We start from the raw sequence: 21605 nt of genomic DNA, 5'->3' as shown, positions 1-21605 counted from the left end.
CTTGGTTTAAACCAGACCAATCAAAACTCTCCTGAGAGCTTTTATAGGAAAAGTTCCTGTATCCTTCAAAGGTGGCAAGTGCTAAAATCTTGGCACTTCTGTGGCTTTCTCTCCATTTTATGAAGACAGACTGATTGAAAATGAGGTCAATCACAGGCAGCAAGTCTTTAGAGGCAGAGAAAAAGAGAGCTGATGGCATCATTCAGAACCTGGATAAAGCCTATCCCTGAAATGTTCAGTAGCATAATCCAAATATTTCCTTTTTAAGCTGGTTACTTATTTGTGGTTACTTGAAATTAAAAGAGCCTTAAGGTTATACTTCCGTTTTTGAACTCTACTATCTTTCGACTTACACCACTACTATTAGGGAAACTTTACTTTTATTATGGCACACCTGTCACAGAATTGTAATATTGTTCCTAGACAACGGTGCAATATTCTGTATCATCTGTTCTTCTCAGAGCCCTTGTAAACTTGGCCTAACCCTTGGAGAAAGGAGGAAAGCCATCTGTCTCTTCTCTATAATAAAATGACCATTTAACATTCTAAGTTTTTCCTTGGTTGCATTTAATATGAATATTTCCAATGTCAGCAATGTTGAAATTGGTCATTTTGTTCCTCCCCAAAACTTGTGCCCTGGAGCAAATAAGAAGGTATCTTTGAAGTAAGAAGCATTGGGGTATCTGTAGATTTTCTTTGCACATGTGTGCCTGGGCACACACCCACGCACCCTCCCCACCCACACAGAGCTCTAACAGTGAAGGTGGTTAGCAGAACATACGCTTTCTGTGATTAGACCAATGAGAAAATAATTAGGCAGAATGTAGGTCTGACAGAATATGTAAACTGTAAAATTTTGTGCATGAGAAATAACAAAATTCCTCCTAATGATTCCAGTTGCCTTCAAATTCTCCTCCCATCGGTATTCTCTTCCTAAAACAGACCAGTGTATGACCTAGATCTGCAACATACCCCTTAGCTTCCGACACCACAAGAAAGGAAGAACAGAAGTGCAAATCCCTCAGCGTACTATTCAAAATTCCCCACAGTTTGAGCCCACCCACAGTACAGCCTCCCCTTATCACACCTCCACCTCCTCACAAGCTCCAGAGAAACTCATGGCTTACAAATTATTCCAGGCTTTTGCTACCTCCAGTCTGACTCTACGTGGAGTGCTCATTCCTCTTTACTACACTGTTTATTTTATTCTAATTGGCTTTTACGGAGTTCTTTTAGGCATTTGTCAGCCACTGAAGTCTTACCCATGCTTCAGGGCCTCATACACACTGTGTTTCCATACTTCCTGGATTATAACTAATCTTTCTATGCTTGAATGTTTACGTCACTTTTTAGTTAGGATAAGAGCAGACACTACTGTTTGCCTACACAGCTCCCTCCAATGCACCCTCCCCTTGCTCCTTCAAAAAGAAGTGACTTACTTAGGTAACCAACCTGCATGTGCTCTGGCAGAGACAGGCCCCTAGAGTAAGTCCTGGGGATGAGTAAGGAAATGCTCGAAGGCGGTCCGGTGCCCCTCGCCCTTGCCAGCAGTCGTGGTAGGCATCTCGCAGAAAGTGGCCAAACCAACACCTGTACCACCAGGCACACCTTATCAGCTCTTATAGTAAGGTTCCCACAGTGTACCTGACTTTCTGGTTTTACCTCTTTTTTTTCTTGCCATCATGAACAGGACTGCAGTTCTGCATTATAGTTCAACACCCGGCTACTTATTCTCAGGACCAGTTCTGCATAGTCAGGCTGGGAATTATGTAGGTAAGGAGCTGCATGTGACACCGTTGGGACTCTAAACGCTAAAACTTAAGATTGCTTATGGAACTAGTAACTACTGCTGCCTTTGTCTTTTCTCAATCCTCTTAAGGGCTTCATGAAAACATTTTGCTTGGAAAATAAAATTCTTATTTACACTTACGGGTCTCTAAAGTCATCATCAGCTGAATAAATCATATTGCCTTCCTTTAATTTCAGCTGACACTCTGGTTTCTCTTCAGATTGCATAAATCTTTCGTTTTTTTAATTACAGCTGTATGGCCAAGGAACTAACAAATATTTTTACATAGTTTTCATAAAACAATTGTTTCCTTAAAATTTTATTATTCACAGGGGCGTCTGGGTGGCTAAGTCATTAAATGTCTGCCTTCTGCTCAGGCCATGATCTCAGGGTCCTGGGATGGAGCCCTGCATCGGGCTCTCTGCTCAGCGGGAAACCTGCTTCTCCCTCTCCCACTCCCCCTGCTTGTGTTCCTTCTCTCGCTGTGTCGCTCTCTATCAAATAAATAAATAAAATCTTAAAAAAAAATTTATCATTCACAGCTTGCACTGGCACTGTAAAATTGACATAAAGAATCTGTACTGTCCTGGAAAGTTATATCTACTAGAGTGCAACACACACACAAAATGAGTATTTGAGTTTTTGAGGTCTGCAGGGCAGGGTTAACTCCCGCATCCCAGTTTCTCCATGATAAATTAATAACACTTATTTATAGACTGCTGCTGGTAAGATATACAGTTAGGGTATGAACTAGAACATGGTCAACACAGCAATCCAAACATAACCAGTTACAGTAATGACTATACTCTGTGTTTACCATTCTGGAGTTGGTGGCATTTTATTTTAATTGCCTATTTACTTGTCTGTCTCTCTACCCAGACAGTGAGCTCCTTGGGGGCATGAGACATCTCCTAATCACCGTGTCCCGCTATTACCTCCCACAGCGCTCAAGAAGTGCTCCTTCAATGTAAGAGTACATAAATGAGCAAATAATGTCACATTAATTCTAAAGATTTTATTTATTTATTTGAGAGAGAGAGAATGAGAGACAGAGAGCATGAGAGGGAGGAGGGTCAGAGGGAGAAGCAGACTCCCTGCCGAGCAGGGAGCCCGATGCGGGACTCGATCCCGGGACTCCAGGATCATGACCTGAGCTGAAGGCAGTCGCTTAACCGACTGAGCCACCCAGGCGCCCAATGTCACATTAATTCTATCATAAATAGCAGGAAGAGAGGAAAATATCCGAAAGATTTTTTAATTAAAAAAAAAACCTAACAATTTGGGGGCGCCTGGGTGGCATCTGACTCTTGATTTCAGCTCAGGTCACCATCTCAGGGTCCTGGAATGGAGCCCGGCTTCTGGCTCCACACTCAGCTGGGAGTCTGCTGGAGATTTTCTCTCTCTCCCTCCCTCTCGCTCTCCTCTTCCCCTCCTCCTGCGCACTCTCTCTCTCTCTCAAATAAATAAATCTTTTTTAAAAAGCTAACAATTTTGATCATCTTAAATTCTAAATAATTAAAAAAAGAAGCTGTTTATTTCATTTAGCATATTTAGCATTTCTGTCATTAAAATCTTTCCAAATTGGATGGCCTATAATATTTCCTCCAAAAGAAACTCAGTCGTTTTGGTGAAAAGAGGCACTATTTTAAGTTGGGCAGACTGATTAACCTACCTTTTTTCAAATGCTGTCCATTATGGTCCATCTCTTTGTAAAATCTTATATGTAATGAGTAGGCTATTTGCTTTAGAAGAACAAACAAAAAGAACTAAAAGAAAGAAGTTTTCCATTAGAAATGAGTCCTCCTAGGTACACATATGTCATTAACGTAAGAGCGACACACCCTGACAACACTGAAAGACGTCTCTCTCTCTCTCTCACACACACACACACACACACTCATCTTCCCCTTCCTTATTCCACCTGATACCCTCCACCATACTGCCTGCATATCCTGTCAGTTTGTTAAAACAATAAAATCTAATTTGCATCTGACTTGTTTTGCTCCTTGTAATAATATCAATCTTGGGCGCCTGGGTGGCTCAGATGGTTAAGCATCTACCTTCGGCTCAGGTCATGATCCCAGCGTCCTGGGATCGAGTCCCGCATCGGGCTCCCTGCTCCTTGGGAGCCTGCTTCTCCCTCTGCCTTTGTCTCTAGCTCTGTCTCTCATGAATTAAAAAAAAAAAAATAATAATAATAATAATATTAATCTTAAATAGCATAAAAATACAGCTCACTCTTATCATTTTCTTTATGAAAGAAATTTTGTGAGGTCAATAGTGCTATGGGGAAAAAGTGAAACATCTCACCTGAGTCTGTCCTCTTCTAAAGATACACTTAAAATAGTGATTCAGGTTTTCTAGACTCCTCTATGTTTCACACTTGAGAAAATATTTAAAATGGGGCAGTTTAAATTCTTAAAATGCACTTGGGTGGGGACACAATCTGTATTAGTTCTACAGCCCTGTAATGGAGAAAAGTCAATATTGCCATTTAAAAAAAATTAAACTTGAACTTGACAGTACCAAGCCTTGTTAAGGAAAAACTTTATTCTGCTTGCAGTAGTCTACATATCAATCATATGGTGGACAAAATTAGACAGAGAAAATCTTCTTGGTACATTAAAACTAAAATTACTGAACAAATGATTGAAAGAAAATAACTGTTTTAAATGAAATATTGAGCTGTCATGAAAATAAGAGAATTCTCTGGAAGACAAATAAATACAAGGACTCAAGATTTCTGTGAGGTAAATACGCTCTGGAATCCTGTGAGGATCTGCTGGGCCCTGGTGTACAAGAGCGGGGGTGCAGGGCTTAATGAGGACAAGAAGCCTGGGGCTGGATCCTAACCCCATCCCTTCCCTCTCACCCCTGCTAGGCACATGTCTCCCTCTGTAAAATGTACCACTCAGTGGTAGACCATAAGGCTATGTCCACAATCTGAAGACTGACTTCTCAGGAGCCATAAGACAGTGGAATGGTATCTTCAAGCTATTGAGAAAAAAATAAACACACAACTTCAAATTCTATATCCAGTCTGACCAACTTCTAAGAATGAAAGTGAAAAAAAGAAATTTTCAAGTACAGAGGAATTTAGTATTTACTGCCAACAGGCTTTCACTTTAAGAGACTTTTAAAGACTGTACCTAAGAAGTAAAATAATTCTACAAAAAAAAGTTCTGAAATGCAAGAAGAAATGGCTAGCACCAAAAGTAGACACATGGGTGTAGCCAAAGCAATACCGCTTATACAAAATAATAAAACAATGTCTTACTCGGGAAGTTAAAAAATACAAAACTAAAATCCTCAGTAACTACACCACAGAGCAATCGGGAGTGGGGGCAGCTGTAGTGAGAACCAAACCAGCCTGGACAATAAGAATGAAATCATCTACCCCACCCAGTTAACTGTTTACAGTAACAAGACATTACTGTTTTATGGTCTTCATTATTGCCCAGGCAATATGTTTTACTGTTCATTACGGGAACTGTCATAAGAGCCATTCACTCCTTCAACTAAAAACAGCAACAGTTCACTACCCAGAACTGCTGAACTCACCACCTGCAAATCCTTGCCTTATTTCAACAGATTCTAAACTATTATATCATGAACCTTTCCCAAACCTCATCAAATCTCCACACTCAAAAGATCCATTTGAAATCAAACTTCAAATTCTCAACAAAATCTGGTTTTGCTTTTCCTCCCCAGACACTATTACATCTGTGGAGGTGGCCTTCTCTGTCATCATGGTGAGCAATAAACACAGCTCTGCCTTATCAACCAAGTGTGGTGATATCTAGGGAGTGAGCATTCCACAGCAGTTAACATGTTCTCGGGGAATTTTATATTTTGGGGATGGAGGTAAACACTGACTAGCTTTAGATATTAAGTTAAGTAGGCATTTCTAAGGTAGCCATTTTAAAATGACAGTTGATGTATACTTTCTAAATCCACAGAAAAGAAAAATGGAACGAGAAGACAAACTAAATGAATGCAAGAAAGGAAAGTGAAGACACAGAAAAAAATGAGGACAAATGACATGTACAAAATAAATGGTAACACTGAATCCAAAATTATATGCAAAATAAGATTCAGTGTACTAGATTAAATTCCTAACTAAAATATAAAGATTTTTTTACTGAATTTTTTAGTGCTACTCATATTCCTTTAAAAAAAGAAAACCAAAAACACATAGACATACATGCTAACGTGCACAAAGAAGGACATAGGAAAGTTGAAAAGTAAAAGAATGGAAAGAATGCCAGGCAAATAGTAATCACAATTATCTGATCTAGCTTTATTAATATGAGGCAGAAGATGCTTTTTTAAAAAGATTTGTTTATTTTAGTGGGGGGAGGGGCAGAGGGAGAGAGAATCCCAAGCGGACTCCTCACTGAACATGGAGCCCGACACAGGGCAGTCAGGGCCTGAGCCAAAACCAAGAGCCAGTCACTTAACTACTGCGCCACCCAGGTGCCCCAAGGTAGAGTATACTTTGAAGCAAAAACGAAACATTACTAAAGATTAAATGAGGTCAGATCTCTGAACTTGTTCACCAATTAACATAATTTAAAAACATATAAAGAGGGGTGCCTGGGTGGCTCAGTTGGTTAAGCATGTGACTTCGGCTCAGGTCAGGCTCTCAGGATCCTGGGATTAAGCCTATCACTCACTGGGCTCCCCACTCAGCAGAGTCTGCTTCTCCCTCTCCCTCTGCCCCTCCCCCTGCTAGTGCTCTCTCTCTTCCTCTCAAATAAATAAAATCTTTAAAAAAATTAAAACATAAAAAAATAACATATAAAACAAAAATAATGATAGGCCTACAAAGTGAAACTGACAAGTGTATTTATCCTCTATTAGGAGAATTTAATACCTCTCTCTCAGTAACTGATACATCAAAAAACAATCAGGAAAGACCCTGATGCTGTGATCAGCACAAATGTACAAACTGATATAATGGACATATATAGACTTGTACTCCACAAATGAAGAATATACCCTCTTTTCAAGTACATTTGGAAAACTTAAAAATCTGAAGCAAATAAAGCCAAGCCTTAAATTTTAAACAATCACAAACAGGTGATATTTTTTTCTTACCCAAAATAAAGTGAATTCAGAAATCTATAATAAAAAATGCATTTAAAAACCTTATACATTTATATGGAAAATGAATAGTATCCTTCTGTATGGCTATGGCTTAAAAGAAGCAAACAATGGATATTATAAAAATCTTCAAATGGACAAAAATAAAAATTATCAAAATTAGTAGGATGAATGTAAAACAGGATTGAGAAATCAAGCTCACAGCACTGAAAACGCAATAACCTGATATTATGAGCAATCAGAAGTGCCCATCACCTAGAGAACATTCTGGCCAAAATATTTAAATAGGACCTAATTATGAAGACATATTCAGATAAATTGACACTAAGAGATTCTACAGAGCAAATGGCCTGGACTGTTCAAAAATATCAATATCATAAAAGCCAGGAAAAGGCAAGGCAAGAGTTATAATAAATATAATCAATGATTTGTTACTGAATCAAAACATAATAAGGAAAAAGAAAATAAAGAAGTGTTAACATTTTGGAATCAGGGGAAACATTGAAAAACCAACTATATATTAGGTAATAGTTTCATATTAATATTAAATTTCTTGCATGTGAAAGAAGTATTGAAATTACATAAGAAATATCCTTGTTCTTAGGTGATTTATTAAGTATAAAATGTCATTGCATCTGTAACTTATTTTTAAGTGCAGAAATTAAAGGAATAAAAATTTTTCCCAAATGGTAAAATGCCTCTTAGCAAAGTAAAAAAGGAAGTACTTGAAATAATAAAGAAAAAAGCTCCATTAATCATCATACTCAATATTGGTATATCAACATCAAACCCTTTACCCGCACAGGCCAAATATGGAACAATTTCAACATCAGAGTAAATAATGACAGCACTGGATTACAACACAAAGAATAAAATAAATATCCATGAGTCTATACTGATTAAATTATGGAAGCAAGGAAGAAGGAAGGAAGGAAGGAAGGAAGAAAGGAAGGAAAGAGAAGGCACAGATTTTCTTTACTGGAAAATTCCAAATTTTATATATATATAATATATCTGCCCCTTCCAGGAGGTAGAACTTTTTTTTTTTAAGATTTTATTTATTTATTTGAGAGAAAGAGCATAAGCAGGGAGGAGGGGCAGAGGCAGAGAGAGAAGCAGGCTCCCAGCTTAGCAGGAAGCCCAACACAGGGCTCAATCCCGGGACCCTGAGATCATGACCCGAGCAGAAGGCAGATGCTTTAACCAACTGAGCCACCCAGGCGCCCCTGGCAGGTGGAATTTAATCACTCTCTCCTTGAATGTGGGCTGGACTTAGTTACATGCCTCCAAAAGGAGCAACTCACCCTCAGTGATCAAGGTTAACATCATCAGTGATAGGTGAGGTGTATAGGATGTACTTTCTGATATGATCTGAGGAAAGGGCCTATCATCTATTTGGAATCCTTCCCTAAAATCCGTAACTTCAGTGTAATCATGAGAAAAGATCTGAAAAACCTAAACTGAGAGCCATTCTACAAAATACTTGATGAATACTCTTCAACATTGTCAAGGTCATGAAATACAAGGAAAGAGAGAGCCTGTCACGGATCGGAGGAGACTGAGCACTAAATGCAATAGGCTTATCCTGGAGAGAATCCTAAAACAGTAAAGGACAAAAAGTGGAAAACTGCTGACATCTGAATCAAGTCTGTAGTTTAATAGTATTGCATGCATGTCAAGTGTTAGTTATGCAAATGTAACATGGTTCTGTAAGACGTTAACACTGGAGGAACCTCGGTTAAGAGTATATGGAGGGGCGCCTGGGTGGCTCAGTTGGTTAAGTGACTGCCTTCAGCTCAGGTCATGATCCTGGAGTCCCGGGATCGAGTCCCTCATTGGGCTCCCTGCTCGGCAGGGAGTCTGCTTCTCCCTCTGACCCTCCTCCCTCTCATGCTCTCTGTCTCTCATTCTCTCTGTCTCAAATAAATAAATAAAATCTTTAAAAAAAAAAAAAAGAGTATATGGAAACTCTCTGCACTATCTTTGCAACATTCTGCAAATCTAAAATTATGCCAAATTTCAGTTTATTTTTTTAAAAAAGCAAACTCTAAAATCAGAAAGAAGACAGGGATACCTACTAATACAACCAACAGCTTAATAAGAGATAGAAAAGAAAGAGTAAAGGAACTGAAAGGAAGAAAGAAATCTTTTCCCAAATCATATGATTTTTTGCATAAATCCAAAATAGTTCCCAGAACAATTATTAAAATAAAAGAGCTTATAGCAAGTTTGCCAGATATGAGATCAATACTGAAAAATCGATTACATTTCTATATACCAGTGATATACAATTAGAAATATACTTTTCAAGAAGGGATTTTAGCAAATCTATAAAGAATATAGAAATAAATCTAAATAATTATGCTCTGAAAAGAACATTTGAAAAATGTATAGCCAATAAAGAAGACCCTAATAAATGGAGAAACATAAAGTTCTCCAAGATGAAAGTTATTTCTATTAAGATGTCAATTTTCTTCAAAATGATCTCTATATACATCCAATGCTATCACAATAAAAATCACAATAGGAGTTTTCAAGAAACTTGACAACCTATTTCTAAAAAGTAAAAATAGCAAGGATGCTCCAAAGGAGAAGAAAATGGGGTGGGACTGCCCTATCCCATAGCTTCTGCATGCTAAGTAATTAAGACAGCATCATTTTGGAACACAGATGGACATAACTGAGCAAAGGAAAAGAACAGAGAGCTCTGGAACAGACCAAATCATATGCAGAAGTCTGATTACGAATAAGCTGGCTTTGCACATCACTGGGGGAAAGAGTGACTATTCACTACATGATGCTGGGACACTCTTGGATAACCTAATGAAAAACCTCACACCATAGACAAAAATAATAACAGATGAATCAAAGACTTAAATATGAAAAGCAAAATTTAAATAGCCAGTCTTAATAAAAACTGGGCAGAAGACATGAGCAGACATTTCACAGAAAAGGAAATATGAATAGCCAATGATAATATGAAAATTTCTCAACCTCACTAGTAATCCGGAAATACAAATAAAAATTAGTATCGAGGTACAATTTTACACTTATCATACTACCAAAAATTAAAAGAATGATAACCAAAAGGTTGCTGAGAATGTGGTACAACAGAAATTTTTGCATATTGTTGACAGAAGCGTAAATTGGTCACTTTTAAAATCAATTTAACTCTACCTACTAAAGCTGAAAAGATAAATGTGTTAAGACAGCAATATGATTCTTAGATATAGACTCAAAATTTTTTTCTGGTACTTTTGGACAAGGAGAACAAGCCAAACATTAATCAAGTAAAACAAACAAAAAAGTTAACTCTTTATACAATGGAATACTATGCATCAAGGAAAACAAAAGATCTAAGCTATCTGCACTGACATGAACTGACTTTAAAACATCATATTGTTCAGTTCACATACAGTATTATCCCACTGATCTAGATTTCAAAACAGGCAGAAAATAACCAATTTACTTTTTATAGGGAAATGTATATGTGGTCAAACAGGAGATGGCAGTAAAAACACTCAGGACAACAATTTGCAAGGACAAGAAGAAGATGTAATCAGGGAGGAACCAAGGGAAGGGGGCTCAGAAATACTGGAAGTATCACTTTTCTTAAATCGAGTCTAATGCTGAGTGAGCTCAGTCACAAGTTCGGTGAGGCATGCCAGATGATCTTTTAATTTTTTCTTATTTAACTACTAATACACATTACACATATATACATATACACACATACATATAATGCCTCTCCTATTAAAAAACCCACTAGATATGCAGGTGTTCAGTGGCCCTCTTGGCATTGACCTGCAGGAGCAGGAACCAGGGCAAGTGGCACAAGAAGGGCTAATACTCTGGCTACTGCTGTTGATCTCTCTGACCCAGGAGACTCCTGTCTTTGATTGGCATGCATGAAACTGCAGTAGGGTAACGTGATTCTTTGCACAGAGGGCAAAATCTTAAAGCCTTCATAAGTTTTAACAAGACTACGGACTATTGCATATGAAAAGATATAGGAGGTGTAGGACAGCATGGTAAAACTGTCTACATGGGTGTTAGGAAAAATGGATTGGAGCATTTGTTTAGGTATAAAATATGAATGAGATCTAGGGCCACTACTTTACTTCTCTGATCTGTGTCCTTACGCATAAAATGAAAGGTTGAAAAACACAGTCTCTAAAGACAGATAGGATAGCTTCCAGTTCTCAAAGTTAAAGATTACAGATGCAAGGGAAGAAAAAAAATAACATGAAATGCATAGTCACAGAAAGAAGAAATGTGAAAAAAAAGTCATTATACAAATGTTAAAGATACAAACTGTGATGACAGCAAGTACAAAGTTTATTTCATCTGTATTGAAATATTTATCTGTAATATACCATAAAGTGAAAATTCTCTTTTAACTTGTATATCAAAGAGAAAACCACCCCACAAAGAAGCTCAAGTAAAATATTTTCATGATATACAAATGCCATTGAAGTGAAAAGTCTTCAATAAGACCACCCAACCTTGACAAGTGTATTCACATAGGAGTTAAAGAGTAATATTTGTATGACATACAGTAGGTGGTCTTTTGCATGGGTGAGATACTCCAGCTGACTTTGGTTCATGAATGCTTCTGGAAGAATTACGATGGATTTCTACCTGGCAAACCATAATGTTAGCCTAAAGTTCTAATTCTGCTTTCAGAATTGCATTTCTTCTCTGTGATGAAATATCCAAATTTCTTTAATCCTACATGTTTGTGTGAGCATCCATATGTGTATTTAGGTAGTATGTACCCGTGAATACTGCTTTTTCTTTTATATACTTATTGTTTATTTTATTGACTTGGCTATCAGGAAGTTCAAATGTAAAATTTTTAGCGCTGATCATAACTTAACGTTTTCTGGAACAACTACATTCCTTTATTTGGCTTTTCTTTCTCTATCCCTTATTTCAAATTATTTTATTCTCTACATACTCTGTGTCATAAGTTACCTCGAATTACTTTCAGAAGTAGATAAAACCAATGAATGCATACATACAGTACGTGTCTTCTGATTTTAAAAGAAACATAGCTTGAATAAGGTTGCAAATTTCTTGGATCATCAGAAAAACGTAACAGAAAAAAGGATGCCATTTAAAATCACATTATGGTCTCCAAGAAACCAGCTGAGGGTTCTAGAGGGGAGGGGGGTGGGGATGGCTTAGCCTGGTGATGGGTATTAAAGAGGGCACGTTCTGCATGGAGCACTGGGTGTTATGCACAAACAATGAATCATGGAACACTACATCAAAAACGAATGATGTAATGTATGGTAATTAACATAACATAATAAAATTTAAAAAAAAATCACATCATTAAAATGAAGCAACTTGAAAGACTCTATACAACAGTTACACTCTGTTTGAACTTCAAGTATGATAACTTACTTGCATATGTCATCTTCTGGGTCTTCAAGCCCAAATCTTTCATCAAATGTAAGTTGTATCCATACATTTTCGTCTGCTGCTACCAATCTCCATACCAAGACCATATTTCTTGGGTAAGTATGAGGAAATCTCGGGCTGTGAATACTTCCATTAGTAGACACAGTAATAATTCTCTCATGCTGGGGATCTTGTACTCCTAAAGCAAAAATATAGGAAGAGACATACATTTAGCTCAGACATCTAAAAAACTACAGGCTTCAAAATAAATATTTTTTTTATCATCCATATTTTAACCCAAACAAGTGTTGGGTATGCCTCCTACGATATAAACCAAGTGCCACTCTTTTCAGAACTCATGCAGAAAAAAAAGATTATTTTAACAATAGTGAGTAGAAACCTGTGTGCATTTATACTCAAAAGAGCATAACACATTAGTCTTCTTAATTACTGGAATGCCAAACTACCAACTCATGGATTCCTAAAATCACAATAGGGCTGACTTAACACACGAATCCCCAAGAATGAATAAAAGATGAGTCATATTAAAATAAAAGGAAACTTGCATATAATTCTATTTTTAAAAATACAGATAGTGGATTTTCCCCCATTCTTTAGTAGCAATTACAGCAACTGCAACAACTTTTCATTGAGAATTTGTTACTCACATCACATTATTTCACACTGATAAAATGCAATTTAAGAATATTGCTCTAGGGACACTGGGTGGCTCAGCTGGTTGAGCCTCCAACTCTTGATTTTGGCATGAGATTGAGCCCCTCGCGGGGCTCCATGATCAGCGGGGGTCTGCTTGCCCCTCTCCAATTTTATTTTATTTTATTTATTTATTTATTTATTTATTTATTTATTTATTTATTTATTTATTTATTAAAGATTTTATTTATTTATTTGACAGAGAATGAGAGAGAGAGCACACGAGAGGGGGGAGGGTCAGAGGGAGAAGCAGACTCCCTGCTGAGCAGGGAGCCCGATGCGGGACTCGATCCCGGGACTCCAGGATCATGACCTGAGCTGAAGGCAGTCGCTTAACCAACTGAGCCACCCAGGCGCCCCTGTCCCTCTCCAATTTTAGTATATGTGTTGCCGAAGCTAGCACTGCTTGTCCCTCTCCAGCTGGCTGATCATCTCCCTGATCATGCTCGCTCTCACTCTCTCTCTTTCTCTCAAATAAATAAAATCTTAAAAAAAAGAATGCTGCTCTAAGAAACTTCTAGAATTTAGAAGACTGAATATCAAGGGTCATGTATTAGTTAGAAGGTTATTTAGGTTAAAGAATAACCTGTTTTACTGTTAAAAAGCCCAAAACAATTTTAATAAGTTGCAGTTATGATTCTTAAAGCAGCTTTTTCATTCTCTTAACCTTGACTATTTGAACAATCAATCTGGTAAGTATTATTTTACATGGTGTAACTTATAATTAGGAAGACAGGGTAAAGACAAATGTAAGTTACTTTGAATATATATAGTACACATTATGAGGAATATCATCATATTAATAAATATGCTTTAACTGCTACAGAATTTTTAAATTAAATAATTTAATATTGCCATTCTTCTCAATGCCTGAATTTGTCCTCAGCCAAAAGTAACCTATTCAGAAACATGTTCCCTCTCAGTGGATGTCAATATTTAATACTGATATTGGCTATATTAATTTATATGAATTATATGATTATATGAAATAATCAATACTTCTTTTATGCACATAAGTTAGCACCAGTATATCTCCAAAGAAAACAGAAGGATCTATCAAGTGAAATGAATTCTCCTCTATACTGACATACTTTCTTTTAAAAATAATGAAAATTTACCTTTACATTAAGTTAATTACCTGTTTTCAAAGATTTCTTTTAAAATTGGGATATTCCCCACCCTCTAAATTTTCTTCCAATAACCTACATATTTCAAAGGTGTTTATAGCAGCAGTTTATATCAAAAGTCTTTCTCATTTTGGCAACTAATACTTTTTAATGAATCAATTTTTCCAATTAGATTTATTAACATTATTTGCCCCATTTTGTCTAAAAATGCCTTATATAATCCAAGGCACTCTACAAATATGGTACTGTTTACTTTTTCATATATAACCTAGAAAACTACATAGCTACTAAAAGATCTGAATTCTATTTTTATAACCAGCCAAAAAAGCTCACTGCTAAAATGTATATACTTAAATTCTGTTTACATCTTTTTTCCCTTTATAATCCATAATTCCATTAAACTATAATTAAACATAATTTAAAGACTGAACATCTAGGCCTTCTTTGTGGTAAAAGAATTGTAAACTTCCTTTTAAGTTAAATTGCTGCTCCCCAAAATGCATCTTTAAATGCAGTGAGGTTTGCCACCAAATACATATGATTTACACACGACTGTCAAAGTTTTATGTAAATCTCAAACAACTAGACCTATAATCAGAAAAAAAAAAAAAGGGAACAATAAACATTAAGTTCCACAAGAGTCTACATTTATAGTTTTGTTGTTTAAAAAATCATAGTTCTAAACATATACCTTTACTGGTATTTTGAGGAAGAGACAAGTATATATTTTATAACTATTTTATTGAACATTCACTATTCCTATGTCCAGTGGACAGTATACTCAAAGAAAAACAGCAAGGTAATAAAACAAATGTTTGTAGTCAAATTACTAAAATACTACAACATGCTCCTAGCCATGTATTCTAAAGAAGAATAAATCTTGGTTCATCTTAGATGGTGAATTTAGCATGAGAAATGAAAATATACATAAACACGTACTTAAAAAAATTACAATTATATGCCTTTTTACATTATCTTGGCCAAACCCTCTTAAGGAGGAAGTATTGAAAACTAATATGAACCAAAAATAGGAAAAAAAAAAAAAAAGGAAAAGTGAGATTAATAATGTAAATATTAACAAAAACACTAACTCGAAAAGATATCTCATAAAAAAAGATAAATCCATAGCCTTTCTCCATACTAATGTTGTAGGTCGACTGTTGCAGAAAAGAGCTGTAGGATTAAGAATGACATATAATGTTTTAAATGAAAATCATCCTACTTTCTAGGTCTTCTTCTTCTTCTTTTTTTTTAATTTTTTTTAAGTAGGCTCCACACCCAGCAATAGAGCCCAACGTGAGCTTGAACATAATGACCCTGAGATCAAGACCTGATTTGAGATCGAGATTTAGATGCTTAACTGGCTGAGCCACCCAGGCACCCCTGGATTAAGAATTAGGTAAAAAAGAAATGTCTCCAAACTTTGTTACTTTTAGAGTTGTAAAGAACTCTGGTTCCTGTTTCACATGGGCAAGACAGTAGCGACATGTCACTTGTAAACTGATAGACTTCGCAGACATCCTGTGCAATTTCTGGTGTGTTTACTTTCAAATATATGTTACTTTGAAAGTATGTTTTTTTAAAAAAAAATTCTATTTTCCAAATCCTTACTTGATAAATATACATATTCATTGGTCTCATTCTTTCTTCTTTCTGCCTATAATAATCCTTGTTTATATTATTTTTGTTAGTCTGTTTATATAGTTATCTTTGCTTTTGCTCTCATTAACTCTCAATTAACAACTTTCAATTTTAACAATAGTCAAAATCATATGATACACAAACACACACACATGCACACGGTTTTACTGACTCCATGAACTGGCACCTTTTTGCCTAGAAAATCCAGAATAATCTCATCCTAATCCTACTTGATGCTGTAGAGAGAAGACGGACTTGAGCTGCATAGTGCAAACAAATCTCTCTCCATAAATTCCAATCTATATAGAAGTATCCTATGTTTATGTTTAATATTTAAAATTCTGACTATTCATACTAAAGTACAATACGCTACTACATTGTACTAAAATACAATAATATCCTAGATAGGCTCAATCTTCTCTTTCCCATACCTTTAAAACAATAGCAAATTAAAATAAAGACAATCAACAGCACCGTCTATCTCAAACTGTTTACAAATTATAATACATTTTCACAAAGGAAAATAAAATAAGGGATTGTTAATATTAAGTAAACCATAAAACAAATATAATTAAGATATGCTCAATTGAGGTTCTTGAATTTATCCCAGAAGATGATCACTTTATTCCTCAAGCTAAGGAATAGTCAAAACTTATATATTGGAAACCTATTATGTTTCCTGCTCTGTTCCAGGTGCTTGGGATATCACAAACAAAACAAAGCCTTGTTCTAGAGGGGAGGGGGGTGGGGGGATGGGTTAGCTGGGTGATGGGTATTAAAGAGGGCACGTTCTGCATGGAGCACTGAGTGTCATACGCAAACAATGAATCATGGAACACTTCATCTAAAACTAATGATGTAACGTATGGTGATTAATATAACATAATAATTTTTTAAAAAAGGCAAAAAAACAAACAAACAAAAAAAACCCACAAAGCGTTGTCCTCTTAATGTGACAACTTCCGGGACTGTATGTTAATATCATTCCTAAACTAGATATACAGCAACTAATATTCAGCTACCAAAACCCACTTCAGATGTTTCCTCTTTTAGACTTCCATCTCTGACAAAAACAGAGAGGGAGACAAACCATAAGAGACTTAACTCTAGGAAACAAACTGAGGGTTGCTGGAGGGGAGGTGGGGGAGATGGGTAACCGGGTGATGGGCATTAAGGAGGGCACTTGATGGAATAAGCACTGGGTGGTATATACAACTGACGAATCACTAAATTCTACCTCTGAAACTAATAATACACTATATGTTAATTACATTTAAATAAATAAAGAATTCCATCTTTGATTCTCATCGTACATTCCTGTAGGACTGAATATTTTAATGATAATGTATGGGTTTACCTTCCTTAGTTTCTACCACACTATTCATTCCTAAACTGTAAAGGCATTTACTCAAGTCCAGAAGCTAACCACCTGTCCATGGCACTACCTCATACATATTGATTGTATATATAAAAAAACCAGTATCCCACGGCAAGAACACGTCAGAAGGCAGTTTTACATATTATTTCAACATTTCCTTCTCTATTCCTACGATCCTAGTGACTGCACATGATAAGGATAAGATTTTACAATTTATACTCCTTCTAATTAAGGTCCCTTAATTCATAACTGATATCTTACTCAAAGTCCATCTATTATAACCTGCATATATATTTCAGCTGAAGGTGATAGGTCACAGAGTACTCATTATTGAGATTTGCCATTTTCTTAACATGCTCGCTTATTTTAAGAAAGTAAAACATATTGTATAATTTTACCACACTCCGAGAATTCCATAATTATAGTCATTATTTTATCTTAACTTTGAAATATGAATAAACTGATGATAAAAGCTGCTATTTTAGGCAAGACACTTGATATCAGACTTTATTTTTTATAAACTAAAGATAATCATAAGCTGTTTTAAAGTTTACATGAAATGATAACCATATCAATTAATCACCTTGATAACTGTAAATCAGTATGTATGTGAAGCAGAAACTTTGTCCAAAATATGCTAGTTAAAATACAATGAGATAAGATTTATTATCAGGTATCAAGTTTTTCTGATGTCAGTGAATAGGAGATTGTTATGTAAGATAATGCAAAATTGGTCATGTGTACAAAGATTCTAATTTTGCAAAGATCAAATTGAGCAAGAAATAACGATGTTTAGGCAGGGATTTCAAATTTCTGATTTCATTCTACAGGTTCATTAGGAGGAAAAAAAAGCAGGTTTATAGAAATTTTGCCATTTCCTTGACCTGACTCTATCTTCATCAAAAGGTTTAAATTATTTTTCATTTACTGAGAAGCACAAGAATTCACGCATTAGCCTTGATAGTAACTACACGTGCTAGTAAGAAATGGGAATCTTTGTTCAGGAAGTTCATAGCATATCTTCCACATGCAATGAGAAAAAGTTAATATGGTGAGCATATCCCCAACATCCCCATCACTACTATGAAGCAGCCACTGGGAAAGAAGGGCTGGATTGACTCTACCCAGAGGTATGCCTGGAAAACCAATATAAGCCCATTTCCCTCACGCATGCATGATTTTAATGGGCCAATCAGAGCGAATCCAATGACTTCCCTTCATGAGAATGAGATCATTTTGGGTGAAGAAGTGAGATCCGGAACTACTGTATCCATTAAGCTTGTAATAGAATCCAGTCTGATGAAAAAGTCAATGCACAGAACTAGGCGGATAAATGATAGTACAGAAAAACGGAGCTAGATCCCAGCTCAAACCACACAGTAAGTTCATCCCATGTCTGGGCTTCTCAGGAACATGACTAAATAAATCATTTTTATTACTTAAGCCAATTAGAGATATATAATTTTATATTCACAACCAAAATCATTATATAGTGAACATGTCTGAATTTGCCTGGGATGACCTTCATTTAGTCCTATGATCCTGGTATGATTATTATTAGTGGTTCCCTTTTCACGCTCTAAAATATTTGATTTAACATCATAAAGAACACAGGTAGTAAGGTCTATAAAATTCTTCTGATATTGAGGCGTGAGATATAGAATGATAGATTTGACAGCGTGGTATTTTAGCCTTAAGGTAAGGGTAAAAAATAACTTATTTTGATTTTATACAATGGAATACAACATTTTCAAATGAAGGCTCAATTATGAAAGATAAACTAGCAATAATCTTCTTACCTATTACATAACAGGATAAACAGTCAGTATATATAAACACAGAGTCTCTGTAAAGCTCTTATTGCACACCAATTAGTAATGAATACAACTGTATACACACTCCACTATAGTGAGCCATGTTTAGGCAATGGTATTATTTTTTATCCTGTGTTAAACTGCACATTGTTTTAGATACCCCAAAAAGGCCAAAACCAGAATGTAGAACAGAAATAAATTAGGAGTAATTCACATTACAAAATAAGTATTCCCTTTAAAGATTCACTATTGATTTCATTTCTCAATACTTAATCAACTCTCTGGTTGAATTAAAACTATTATTCAATGTAGAAAGCTTATATAAAATATTAGAAGTTCTGAAATATTTTAAGCTGAATACATTTATATGAAATAATATTATTATATGAAAAAAACTGGCTAGTGTGATTAAGCACAAATCCATAATACATAACAAATAAACAAGCTTACTTAAGAGAAAATATGTTCACTAAACAACCTCATCTGTTTTGAAGACTCAACATCTGTCCATTCTCTGTCTGCACTGGACATATAATTTACGACATTCAGATTGGAGTTTACCAGCAACTTCAAATACGGAAGTAGCTACCTATTGCCTTGTGAACACACACTGGTTAGATACAGTACTGACATTCTGATGGGAAGATGTTTAAAATTCATCAATGAAAATAATAATGAAAAGGTAATCAATACAAACTTACTCCTTCACAGAAAACACGCAAGTAAGGCCATTAAGTTTATGTATGCCTTTAGTGAATATTTAAAATATCTTTAAAATTCTCTTTTAGATTAAGCTTTCAATTAAGCAAAATAAATGATTCCTAAGAAACAATAAAGTAGGAATAAATTTATTTCAGCCTTCATATATTCAGCAATCATTTACGCTGAAAAATGAGACTACCGTTTCCCACTTATATTAGCGTTTCATGTTCAAGGGTGAATGCATATAATGTATAAGCAATAAGCCTATGATTCTCTTATGAATGATACAAAAGACAGTCAACATAATAAATTCAATCACTTCTTTACAAATCATATCCTCCTATCTTATGTTTTAAATGTTATTAAATGCTGTTGATAAGTGATAGCGTTTGCATTTCCGTAAACCATATTTGAGATTTAGAAATTGTACTTGTAGCAAGATCTTTGGTTTTGGCAGTAATTCCACATAATGACATCAAGAATAAATGAAGAGCAATTATACTGGGACAAGACTGCCCCTTCTCAGGCTAATTAAACAAACTATGCTCATGAATGTTCTAATCTTCCTGCCCTGCGGGAAAACACCACTGCCTCACCCCACACTACCTCAACAGCTCTTGTCAATCTTGAAGTCATGTTAAAATATAAGTAAAATATAAATGTGAGACTTTTAAAAGAAATGAAAGCCATAAGTTAATAATAAAACACATCGTTTGGTGAGGAAATAGGTGGCCTAAATTTTACTCCTCAGAGATATTTTTAATCGGCTTGAATATGCCCATTAACAGCACCCTTTAGCAGCAGCTAGCTTTACAAGAGTAGTTTCAAAATTAAACCGAAGATCCTGAGGGAAAAGGTCTAAAAAGAGAAGCTGAACCTAGGTTAGAACAGATTCAAGATACACACTTTTATTCAAAATAGGGAGGGAACTGGACTTGAAAGAGTCTAGCAGAAGTTTCATTTGTGAGGAGTGATTATTCTTCAACACTTCATTATCTCTAGTTTCTTCCACCATATTCAAAAATACCTACTTCCCTATCTTCTGATCTCAGTGAAGACTTTGAGGATATATCTGTCAGACTGGACACTGTCAGAGGCCATAAGAAGATTTGAGAGTCCTTCTTTACGGTATTTGCACTGTTTATATGAGTGTAATCCCCCAGTCAGCAAATGGACTGGCTGCATTCATGACCTCCCAACAAGTAAACAGACCTGTTTGAACACAGCATTTCCTTGAAAATTTTTGTTCATGAAAACCAATTTTGATGTTGAAAATTCTCCACCCATGTTCCCTATAAATCCATCCATTCCTCTTTGTGAGAAATGGAACACGGATACTGAACAAAATGGAACAAAGATATGGAAATAAATACCCAGGGGTCAAGGAGAGCAGGAGAAAAGGAACAGAAAAAAAAAATTAATTTAACTGCAGCAAGTTTAACAGTACTAATTATCTTGACAAATGGCACTTAGTCTTATTCTCAAGTTGAGATAGGGCTTTTAAGAAAGATGTGCATAACACAAGCCTTAAAAACAACTAAACTAATCATTTAAAATACATGATTTAAATTTACACAATCTATTTCTGTACAACTACACAAACTATCAACTATTTTACAGCAGTTATCATACTTGAAAATTCAATTGCAATGTTGTATTCTTGTTAGAAGTCAACCAAAAAAACCAAGTCAACCAAAACAAAAGATTTCTGATGAGGAAGCAATATACCAACAAAACAAAACATAAGAAAAACCATCTGATATAAACATATATTAAAACTTTTACTCAGCAAGAAACTTCTCATTAAGTACTTTCTGCCAAAAGAAAATATTTATTAATAAAAGATGGGGGGAAAAAGTCTAAGAAACACCAGAATCATCCATTATACTTGGAGAAACACACTTCTACTCTCTCTATACCACAAC

The 21605-nt window shown here is 35.5% G+C and overlaps 1 protein-coding gene across 4 annotated transcripts in view; it reads right to left on the bottom strand.

Annotated features, from left to right (window-relative positions):
• Positions 1-21605, bottom strand: part of PDGFC (platelet derived growth factor C) — a 201148-nt gene that overhangs the window by 76101 nt on the left and 103442 nt on the right. For all 4 annotated transcript variants that reach the window (XM_035022838.1, XM_035022839.1, XM_035022836.1 and 1 more), the window contains exon 2: positions 12308-12503. In XM_035022838.1, coding sequence (XP_034878729.1) covers positions 12308-12503 — 196 coding nt within the window. The remainder of the gene's footprint in view (positions 1-12307; positions 12504-21605) is intronic.

This window comes from Mirounga leonina, unplaced genomic scaffold (assembly GCF_011800145.1).
Source record: "Mirounga leonina isolate KUSES-001 unplaced genomic scaffold, KU_Mleo_1.0 Mir_176, whole genome shotgun sequence".
Taxonomy (NCBI): Eukaryota; Metazoa; Chordata; class Mammalia; order Carnivora; family Phocidae; genus Mirounga; species Mirounga leonina.
This window is presented reverse-complemented; position numbering and strand designations above follow the sequence as displayed.